General features: G+C 37.0%; 1 protein-coding gene across 3 annotated transcripts in view; it reads left to right on the top strand.

Annotated features, from left to right (window-relative positions):
* Positions 1-12,001, top strand: part of SP3 (Sp3 transcription factor) — a 37,885-nt gene that overhangs the window by 8,715 nt on the left and 17,169 nt on the right. For 2 of the 3 annotated variants that reach the window (XM_086750882.1, XM_086750884.1), the window contains one exon: positions 3,016-4,378. In XM_086750882.1, coding sequence (XP_086607008.1) covers positions 3,016-4,378 — 1,363 coding nt within the window. The remainder of the gene's footprint in view (positions 1-3,015; positions 4,379-12,001) is intronic. The other variant, XM_086750883.1, reaches the window with a different exon arrangement.

The raw sequence follows: 12,001 nt of genomic DNA, 5'->3' as shown, positions 1-12,001 counted from the left end.
ACATCAGTGGTAGAACTTTGAGTTACTACAACAATGCTTAATTGCTTGAGGATGCAATGAAAGTTTACTACTCTTCTTAGTAGGAAAAGAAGTCCAAGGAATGTCCTGCTAGCTCAGCAGGCGTTGAGAAAGGGTATAACAGTCAAGCTTGGTATGACAAGCTGATGACCAGCTGAGGTTAGAGATCATCCTCAAATACTCTTTACCATACAGGGTTTTTTTCATACTTTAATACTAGTAATTTTGATAGCTGCCAGGTAGCTTCTTGAAAGCCTCACCCTCTTTTTGTCCCTCCCTCCTCATGATTCATCTGGTAGTGTCCGATATAGCCAGCTGTAAGAGCAACATGTGAATAACAGGCATTTCATGTACTATGTGTGGCAATAGCTTCATATCCATGTGCGTGGCTACCCTGAATTTCTCCATGGACTGTCAACTGCATCTACTAAAAGAGTGGCTGTATTGAGCTAAAACCCTTACAGAGCAGGATTTGAGGGAAGATTTCACTAGATGATGAAAAGGTGAGGAGATGTGTGCCCAACATGAAAAGGGCAGAGACCATTGAATGGCAATATGGAAATCAACATATGTTTGGGGAGGAGAAGAATAACGTAGGTCATTTCCATACCACGAGGGAGATATGTTCCCTTTGAATAATTTCTGTGGAGAATATTTATACCTATTACGTGTGAGTAGACATAGACATAGTATTGTGTATTAAGTCAGTCCAGTTACAGCTGAAACATTCAGCACTTGCTTGTACGTAGTCTTAAACTCTTAAACTTTTAATGGTTCCCATTACTTTTTCTTTCTCTATTGTTCTAACAGATACTATCAGCACATATTATTACACGTGTATTTTATAATGATACACATTAAACATATAACAGTCATTTTTACTTTTGGTATTTTCTGACTGATGTTTACCTACAACTTATATGGGTCTTTTGCTACTTTATAAAGCCTTCAGTTAATAAGTATTTATATACTAGCAAACAGAGTAGTTACAAACTTTCAAAGCAGCATTTCAGCAACCAGTACCTATGTGTAAACAATATTAAAAACAAGAGTATAAAGCTAATGTGGTAGCAGAGGAAAATTAATTTTTTTTTGCTTTTTTGGCAAGATGGTGTGATATGGAATATTGCATATTTTTTTTCTAATCTCATAAATTTTAAGCTTGAAAGACTAAAGGATTTAAAGATGTTCTTTACATTAAAGGCTAATCAGTATAAGAGGAAAACAAAATAATAAAATTGAATTACCATTACTCCTTTTTCTCTTTCTGATCCTTGAAGCATTAAGACCATAAAATTAGTTTTGTTCTGGTGATGCTCTTTCTATTTACTAATAAACTACCTGAAAGTTTATATATATCTTTGAGGGCAAAAGAAGGCTAGCATTCTTTTTTGAGATGCAATTATTATTTGTACAGCTCTTGAGAGGAATTTAGAACCAAGATGTGTCTTTCCTTATTGGAAATGAAGCTTGCCAAGCACAGTAAAACTATTTTTTTAATAAGTACTCAGACTTAAATAGAGTATTTTTCTTGTACATGTAAAAATTTTAGTATTGCAGCTCAGAATAGGATAAGAAAGTGAAACTAGCGAAGTCCCAGCCTACACTGTGGACTAAATGCACTTGGATGCATGCCATGGGATTCATTGAGGCTGGCTAAATCTCAGTGCTGTGTTAGAGAAGAATAAGCTTTGTGCTGTATTTTGCATATCCAGGTTTTATTCTAAAGAAAGTCAGAGTGCAGCATCAGAAGGAAGCTGTGATATGCTCTGGTAACTTCCCTGCCAGGAATGGTCCACAGGATCAATGCAGAAGGACAAACTAGAGCTTTTCTTTCTATGTCCTGTGGAGTCTGCCAAAGAGACAAAATTTGTTTCACAGAGCTGAATGAGTTGTAAGACAAGGTACTTACTTGTTACTAAATACTATGTTATTCCATTGGTTTACTGTAGTGCCATAAAACCGATAAGCAGTAACTTAACTACATTTTTTTAGATTGATGGTTATTTACAATGCCAAGTCGGTTGGCCACACAAATCTGTGCTAAGCATTGCAGGATGTTAAATCTAATTTTTAATACTCTATTCTGTAAAAGCTTGCTTTGGTAAAGAAAGGTAAGTGCAATTTACCTTTTCTTTACTGAATAAGAAACAAAAGCATACTGCATCAGTCCTTAGGTTCTTTAATCTTTAACCATCCAGGGGTCTGTTCTGAAACACTGACCTTTTCTATTGTTCCAACTTAATGAAGGTAGTTTTTGTTTTTTCTCCCCTAACGGACACATATGACTAATCCAACTGTGATTTCAGTGTAAAAGTCCTTAGTTTAGATGCCTTCTTCCCTAGTGAAACAATAACTCGTACAAGCTTATAAATACTAGGACTTTGTATTATGTGTAACTTACACTGAGGCTATCCAATCTTTCCAACCCTGTGACTAAGTCACCTCTTAACACTCTATACTGCTGAGAGTCTCATGCATATCGATACCATATATAACAGAGTCAAAAGGCAGTGATGCTGCAGGAGATACGGGTGACACTGGCTTCACGGCGATTCCTCCACTTCTGTGCGATAGGTGCTGGACTAGGTAAAGAGCGTAGCTGAGTCCCAGGGTAACCTGGTGATGACAGCTCCAGCAGCCCCTGCCAGCTCCCTTCTTCCCACAGCCAGGGATTTGGATTACCCAGCAGCCCCCACATCAGAATAACCCTGCTGCTGGTCACCTGACGTAGCCATGGCACAGGAGCTGCATTTGACCTGCTCACGAGCCACATGCAGCTCACGAACCACAGGTTGGTTGCCCTGACTTAGGCATTAGCTCACTTACAAAATGTGTATTTTGTAGTTCTAATCCAGTTGCTGTTGTTCATATGGGCTGCACTGCATGTTTTCCAGTAGTGTGTCAATCTCTAGTGTTGAATTGCATGACTGTTCTAGCATATAGTCTGTATGTGTCTTGTTTTAATTTTGTCTTTTCTTTTTTCTTTTTATTCAGACAGGAGATTTGGCTTCTGTACAATTAACAGGAACTCCAAATAGATGGGAGGTCTTGTCTGCAGCTCCTGCCACTATAAAGGATGAAGCTGGTAATATAGTACAGATCCCAGGTGCTGCCACAGTAACTTCAAGTGGGCAGTATGTCCTTCCTATTCAGAGTTTGCAAAATCAACAAATCTTTTCTGTTGCACCAGGATCAGATTCGTCGAATGGTACAGTGTCTAACGTACAATACCAAGTAATACCCCAGATCCAGACAGCGGATGGTCAGCAAGTTCAACTTGGCTTTGCAGCCTCTTCTGATAATAGCAGTATAAATCAAGAAACTGGTCAAATTCAGATCATTCCTGGCTCTAATCAAACCATCATTGCCTCTGGAGCACCTTCAGCTAATATTCAGAATATCTTGTCACAGTCTGGTCAAGTCCAGGTTCAGGGAGTTGCAATTGGTGGTTCATCTTTTCCTGGCCAAGCCCAAGTAGTTGCTAATGTCCCGCTTGGACTGCCGGGAAATATTACTTTTGTACCCATCAATAGTGTTGATCTAGATTCTCTGGGACTTGGCAGTGGTTCTCAAACCATGACAGCAGGCATTAATGCAGATGGGCACTTGATAAATACTGGACAGGCCATGGATAGTTCAGATACTTCTGAAAGGACTGGTGAGCAAGTTTCTCCTGAAATTACAGAAACCACCACTGATAATGACTTGTTTGTGCCAACGTCATCTTCATCACAATTGCCCGTTACCATAGACAGTTCAAGTATATTGGAACAAAATGCAAACAACTTGACCACAACTAGTGGTCAAGTTCACAGTTCTGATCTTCAGGGAAATTACATCCAGACATCAGTCTCTGATGACACACAGGCTCAGAATATTCAGGTTTCCACAGCACAGCCAATTGTACAACACATACAGCTTCAAGAGTCTCAGCAGCCAACCAGTCAAGCCCAGATTGTACAAGGTATTGCGCAACAGACAATCCATGGTGTGCAAGCAAGTCAGAGTATATCTCAACAGGCTCTTCAAAATCTTCAACTGCAGCTGAATCCTGGAACTTTTTTAATTCAGGCACAAACAGTGACCCCTTCTGGGCAGATAACCTGGCAGACATTTCAAGTGCAAGGAGTTCAGAACTTGCAGAACTTGCAAATTCAGAATGCACCTGGTCAACAAATAACTCTAACACCTGTGCAGACTCTCACTCTCGGTCAAGTTGCAGCAGGTGGGGCATTGACATCAACTCCAGTTAGTCTAAGCACTGCGCAATTGCCAAATCTACAGACAGTTACAGTAAACTCTATAGATTCTGCTGGTATTCAGCTGCATCAAGGAGAAAATGCTGGCAGTCCTGCAGGTATTTATTTTACTCTTTTTGCAGAAAATTATTTTTTATTATTGCATGTGGTTGGTTTGAATGATGATAATCGCAACATTATTCTCTTGCTACAGAAAAGTACAAAATACAGTGGGTTAAACATAGTGGTGATAGATCATATTAGAAATTGCTGTTCTGTTAGAAACCACTGTAATGGTAGAACATAGTCCCACCTCACTTATTTTAGTATAAGTTCCTGTAACTCCCAACTGGTCGTATTAACAGCACTTCTAATACAATGTTTATCAGTGCTTGATAAGTCTTCCACTTGAGAAGATTTGCATATTAAATTGTGAAGTGGGAAATCTGACTATCAACTACCACTCTTGTAAGACAGCAGAGTCATTAGCATACCCCATTCTTCCCAGTCCTGAATAGATGAAGTTTCATGGAAAATCCAAATATTTCTGTTGATACAATTTTATTTCCCCTGAAAAATTTTCAGACCCCCTGAGGTACTGTTATTGATCCGCTGTTTTGTTAAATTTGTTTCCTACTGGTTTAATATCAGTGTAAGTACGATAAACAAAACTCTTGTAAGCAGAAGTGAAACAATCATGTAAATACCAAAATGGAGGCTATGTTTAAGAATGGATGTGAATTTCCACTACTACTTATTTGCATTATGTTTCAGAATGTACAATTGTTAATGATAAATTTTGCAGTGTGTTTTATCCCTGTGAGCAGAGAAGAAAGGCAGTTTTCTTAAAATAGGTATTGCCTAATGTGAGAAAAAAAATAAACATGCCTGTTTATTTTTGATAAATTTGATAGAGTGCATTCCAAATTTCAGGGCATAGCTACCTGAAAGAAAGAATAAGAGATGACCAAGGTTCAAGACATTTTTCTGTACCGTAAGCTGTTTAGTCTCATAATTGAGGGGTTGTACCCAGGTTAGTTATGAGGGGCAGAGTGAGCAGTAGAGGTAATTTGGGAGGGAACTGTTGCACAAAGTAGCTTGGGAATCGCTGTTTTGCTATAATCATGTGATCCAAGAGTCTGGTTCATTAAGATACTGAAGCATGAATGTTTAAGTAGAACGTAAATGTTTTGTATTGTATGCTGATTTAAGCATATGAGAAGAATGCACTGTTGAGTGAAAAATGCCTAGAGGAGCTGCTGAATTGGGCTTGTTTAAAAAGCCTACTGATTATAATACTTATATAGTTATTGATACTGGTATATTCTACGTCAGGAAGCTTGCTTTCCCTTTGTAATCTAAAATTTGATTTTAAAATAATGACCTAGGATTTTTTTTTCTAGTTCTTTTTCTTTTGGAAATTACTTCTATATTATGGACGTATCAAGGCAAAGTTACCCAAACCTAGATAGTCCTGCTCTTCATTGGCTTGTAGGCAACAGCACTAAACAGATGAGTGTGCTGCTTACAGCATTTTCTCTGCTGGGTTGTCTTGATTCTTAATTTTTCTGTTTCCAGTCTTGGTTAGTCTCCATCACATGTTGGTACCTGTGAGGACAGCGGGTATAGACATCAGTAACAAAAAGCATGTATTGTATGTGATAATTCAGCTGAACTCAGATATCAGAATCTAACTCTTGGAAAAAGGGCCCTGTGGCTAATATGAAAAACAGGGAGGATGAGAACTTCTTTATTGCTGAGATTTATATTTGGTATAGGATCACATAGCTAATATTATTGCTTGTGGAGTAACATATCAGAAACTTGAGAAGAAAGCTAGAAAGGAAAAGGAGAGAGGAACGAAAAGACACATGAAAAAGAAGTTGAGCCTGCTGTGTATACTAGTTTGTCTATTGGCACCCCTTGAGAGTGTTTTAACGATGTTTTGTAATAAAATGCAAGGGAGTTCCATCTAGCATTCCTTAACTGTATTTTCCTGTGAGGAATTTCACATGGGAAGGGAAGAGCATAAATGGGATATATGAAATGTGATGCTATAGGCAGAAGCAGCAGATGAATAGCAGGAACTATTGCCTGAAGTGAATAGCTATAAACAGCTGATTATATTAAAGATAGGGTGGAGATTTATAGTGACATTTTTCCTACTTGTCTAGGAATAGTAAATGGACTGGAAGGTATTAAAACTGCCATCCTCTAAATTCAGGGAGAATTTAATTGATTCCTCCTTTGTGTTACAAGAAACTCACTTTTCCAAAGTAACGATCAATGTGAAACTGCTTCTGACCAACCAAATTAGACTGAATTGTCTTGATTGACCTTCAGTGTCTTTTCCATATGCATCTGGTATTTTGTCTATATCAAAGTTGTCTGAGATCACTTTTTTCCAAGTGATGTTCCTCCCCTTCTTATTTATAATCCCTTACAATATGGTATGGCTGCCTTTCTTCAGGTGGAAGAATAAATATAAAATTAGAAGCAGATAGTGAAATAATAAAATATTTTTTGCAATCAAAAATATGTTGCTTTTCTGATCTGCAGATGAGGGAAAACTTTTTAGTTTTAAACTGAAAGAGATCTGTGGAAGGGACAGAAGAATGAGAGAAGTTAAAACTAAAGGGTGAGAGGCTACTTGATTCCTCTTTGCTGCAAACTACCAACAAGTTTTGAAGCGAGAGAAGAAGGATTTCCCTGTATTTTCTCCCCCCCAGCTTGGATAATGCACTTCCTTCCATAACAAATACAGTCGGGCTGTATTTTCTGTTTTCATTTAACAAAACTTTTCTACCTGAGGCAAAAATAAAAAGAATGTATTTCTAGTCTTGCATCAGAGATGCTTGGTAATTACCTGAAGTCCAAATAACATAGATTGCTCTGCTAGTGGTGTAGCTGTGAAAACTGTGGGTTAGGTTTTAGACTTTGGTAGCTGTAGCCCGCTGTGTGAGAGGTGTTCTTCCAAGCCTTGCTTTCCAGGTAAGCTCAGAGGGCATCTTTACTGTTCTCATGAGTGTGTGAGAAGAAAAAATATCTTTACCTAGGTCCTGCATTTTGTTTATGTAATGAAAAGTCATCAGAACTCTAATACAAACCTAATAGCTTTGTCCAGTAAATGTACAATTTTTAAAAAAAAAAGTCCATTAATTCTGCTTCTACCAAAATAATCTGCTTTGCTGGGTGTACATACACAGAGACTTCCATTGCATTGAATTTGTTCTGAAAAGTCTTGGCTGAGTTTGTTTTATCTTAGAATGTTTATTAGAGCTCATATTCCTCCTCATTGTGCTTAGTGTTGTCCTGCCGTGGAAAAGGGAAGGGTATTGGTTAGTCATAGCTGAAACTTTCTTCAGCATTGCTTTTCAAAACAAAAAGTTGTGTCAAATAGTATCTATGTGTTAAACACTGGCAAAGAGGTATCTTTCTCACCTGTCTTCTGGCTTCAATCTTCTAGTCTTGAGGGGAAGTTAAACCTGAGAAAGCTCTCTAGTAGTCTACTCTTTTTGTTGGCAGTTTATAATAAAATACTGCATTGTGTGTAACAAAAAGAGCCATGATGTACACAGTTCACATTACTCTTTAGCAACTTACCTGTTAAAACATTTCATATCAAGTAACATACCATTTGGAAAAACACAAGGTACTGAAATGTACCAACTTGATTTTCATGTTTCTGATCCTTACATTTTGTCAATTTGAAAGAATTTTTTAGTTAATGGACTTCATTTTTCCCTAATGCCGTTGTTCAGACAGAGGAGATGAACAGTGTTAATTGAAATCTAATTGTAATAGTGTCTCAGCTAATTTATTAATGTACTGAATCACAGTTTTAGGTTGGTTATTTCCTGAAAAAAAAGGCAGTTTTACCAGGTCTTATTTAGGTTGCTTAACTTTTTATAAGATGCTGGATGCATTTCTTTTTATTATTATTATTATTTTTTTTTAATTTTTATTACTACTTTTGACTATTCCAGTAGCATCTGGAGAAACTAGCAGGTGACCTGAAAGAAAGTAGCATTGGCTTGAGAAGGGACTTTGCTGCTTATCAACCTAGAAACACTAAGCTGGAAGATTAATTTATTTAAAAATAAAAAAAACCCCTACAAACAGTTTTCCAAATTGGTCTACATCTGGAAGAAAGTCAAAGTGATTCCTTTCAAAATTTGACTTAAAGTGCCACTGCAAAACTGAGATCTTAATTTCTAAGTCTTTCTTCCCTGCTCCTCCTCTGCAGGAGTATACACAGCTATGTATGGATTCATCTGCATGCTGCCATTGAAGCTTACAGGCATGCCTGTTGATCAACTTACACCAGTTGATAGAGAGTGGGAGTGGTTGGCTCTTTGTGGTGAGGACTTCATTCCATTCCTGCCAGAACCTGAAGGTCTTTATCAAGCTGAAGTAATTTAGCTGCTGTAAATTTGGCCAAAAAATTGGCAGACAGTTTTCAAGCTGCCCAAGTGAAAACTTATCTTTAATCTACTGGTATCCTATGAAGCTTTCATCTGAGATCTGTTAGGTAAAACAGTCTAAACTGCCAAACAAGCAAACAAAAAAAACCCTAAAATTGGAGTATTTACAGTTTTACTTGCAGGGATGGTTGTTTTAATGCTCTTGGTGAAGTAGTGCAGAATGCTACTTAAAGCATAGCTTTCTTCTGGCATTTAGAAATTAATAAAAAGTTTTGACTGGTGTTCAGTATTACACATAGTTTTTTTCTCTCTTTTTAAGTTCCAGATTTTAACCTCATTAGTTTTACTTTCAGTTACGCAGTTTTTCCTTCTAAGACATTCTTTATACCAAGCTTTTGAGAGAAGGACATGGTGTTACTATGAAATTGAATCTGAGTGTTAAGAAAAGTCTTATGAAATGCATGAAGTAAACTGAAGAAATGATTTTAAGTAAATATTTTCATCTGACAACATCTGTTTTGGGCTATCCCATTTACGTTTGAGGCATTTAGTTTGCATGTTGTAAATCAAAATAGTTAAAAACCATTCCCCAATGTTTTATTTTTGGTATGCAAAATTAAATTGGAAACTCTGACAAATTTAAGTTAGTGCAGGAATTAGAGCTATTTATGTACCAATCTTGTGTAAATAGTTTGCTTTTAGCCTACTTAAATTACATTCCTTATTTTCTTGTAATTTTCCAAGGAAGTTAATAAATTGTGGAAGAATTAGGTGATCATGCTTGTATGTGTTTCACAATCTTGCTTATAACCGCATTTAGTAAATTATCTCACTTCAAGTGTGAGAAAGTTAGCGTAACTTTAGTCTGACTATTTTTTAATGCAGTATCTACTGCTGTGGAATAGAATTGTATTTTTTCTTCAAATTCTTGAAAAGACTGAACTGCTGCGTCCTTCCTGTGTCTGTACTTCATGTGCTTTTCTGCTCCGTGTTCCAAAACAGCTCAAAGTCTTAATTAATTTTCTTATAGCCCATGGTGGTGAGGTGAAACTTTGTTGTATGTATGTTACTCTTAAGTGAATATTGTGTCATGTATGCTGAGTGTCTGGTGGTGCAACTTAGATTCTCAAGGTTAAGGAGGTTAGCCTGAGTTGTCTTAGGCTCAGATATCCTCAGGATGTTCACAAAAGAATATATTGCCCAGTTTCAGGTACTCATTCCTTTTTTTGTTTTTCAAATACCCTTTTTACAAGATACTCCTGAACCAAAAGGAAAACTCTCTTATACCTGTGGGGATGTATGGCAAGTATCCATGAAGTGAAAGAGGCAAGGGACTTCACTTCTAGTACTGCGTCACTTTAAAAAGAAGGCTGGAAACTCACCTTCAGTCTTGTTGCAGTTTCAACACTTCAGGTTCATTGTTTCAGGTTCTGTGCAGTTTTCTTGCCTTTTGAACCTCCTGGCAGGATCTCATACTTTGGTTCTGATCTCTCAAGCTAACTTGTCAGTGCATCTTGCTCATAAAAAGCATCTGAATTTTCTACCAAGAACAACAGCAGTCTTTTCGTAATGCCAAGAATAACCACCAGGATCCTAGGTGTGATTGCCCTCTTGAAGGCTGGATTGTACATGAGTTGTCTTTCATTGCTTGTAGAAGACAGGTTTTTTCAAAAGGTAGTAATTTTTAAGGACAAAAGGAGGAAAAAATACACATTGTCAGTGATGTCTTCATTATTTATCAGACAGAAATGATAGTTCTCAATCTGTATTTAAACTTTATGCCAGTTTTTAATCCGTGTATTCCACGTATACTTTGTTCTTAATTTTTCTTAATCAAAATGTTTTACTGTATCCTAATAAGTCACTTGCTGTGCAGAACTCTCAAATATATTGTATCAACAATGGTGTCATCATTGACTTAAAGAAAAATTACTTTTTAATCCAGTTGTTCCCATAATCCCATTTTGAGTGGCATTAATTCTTTCCCTACTTCTTTGAGTCTTTGTTTACCCTTTTTAAGTATTAATCACAGTGCTAGCTGTTCTCTAACCCACTGGAGCGTTCGTATGGTCAAAGGCTTGCAGCATTAAAACTGCAGAGAGCTCTTCAGCCTTCTCTTAAAATTATTGAATGAAAATTATCCTAATCTGTTGATTTATTAAGTGTTTATTTCAGTAGCTGTTTTTACGTCTTCCTGACTTACTGTCAGTGGGGAGCTTTTCATTCCTATCTAGTGATAGGACCATTGTTTGGCTTTTACCTAAATACAGAACAGAAATACTTATTGAACAGTTCTGCCTTCCTGAATTAACTACTGGCAAGTCTGTTGTTTGACGATAGCAGCAGTCTAGTACTCTTTTATGTAGCACTACTTAACCCTGCTGACAGAACTGTGTGTCCTCCTGCTTTTGTTACCTATTTCTGCAGCTCTTGGCTTTTTCTGTATCAAGCATCATCAACTCTTCTTCCCCCTTTCTAGTTATTCCCTCTTATATTTTCAAATATGGGGAAAAAGGAAAAAATAAAGACATACTGCAGCAGGCATTACTGTCATAAGAACACAAAATCTTTAGAACCTGTAGACAACGTATCTCAAAGAACTGCAGTTACTATAGGGTAGTAACTTAGATGCATATGTGTTGTGGTAGCGCTGGCTTAAGTACTTTTGTGATTAAAATTTGTAAATAATTGGCTTAGAATAATGCATAGGATTACTTGGAAATACAGTATGTGTCATTTCTTGCAATAAAAAAAATCTAGATATCTATTTCAAATAATTTTGCTGGTACTGCTTAAATATTCAGTACTGTGAGGTCCTGCTTTTAGACTTGTACACAACAGTTGTTTTCCTCAGAAACTTAAAATCTGATTTAAAGCTATTGAAACTAGATGACAGGCTTTCTTCTGAGTTGAGGTTCACAGGTATTTCAAGATTACATTCTATAGGGAATTTTCTGTTGCCTTATAATTTATTACATAATAAAAAGGACTAAATTCACACTTAAGAGTTGGGGGGGCAAGTCAGAGTAGCATTAGCCTTGTTGAGTTTCCTATCTGAAAGACTTTCACAGCTGGCCAACTAGTAGGGAGAGTTTAATTTAGATAGATAGAATGCGGGTTGCACTGTATAGAGATCTGAAAACAAAATTAACAAGATGAAAAGGAGATGAGAATTCACATCTGTTTTCTTGCGAGAGGTGAGAAGAGAAACATCTATTTGGAAAAATAAATGAATAGACATGACTGATTACAAGACGTTGAAACTGCAGACAGTCAATTTGTGATGCTGTGAGGAAATTGGTGTGAAGGTATGTGCAG

The sequence above is a fragment of the Chlamydotis macqueenii genome, chromosome 6 (genome assembly GCF_036417535.1).
Source record: "Chlamydotis macqueenii isolate bChlMac1 chromosome 6, bChlMac1.mat, whole genome shotgun sequence".
NCBI lineage: Eukaryota > Metazoa > Chordata > Aves > Otidiformes > Otididae > Chlamydotis > Chlamydotis macqueenii.
Note: the sequence above shows the minus strand (reverse complement) of the source record. Positions and strands in the feature narration are given on the sequence as shown.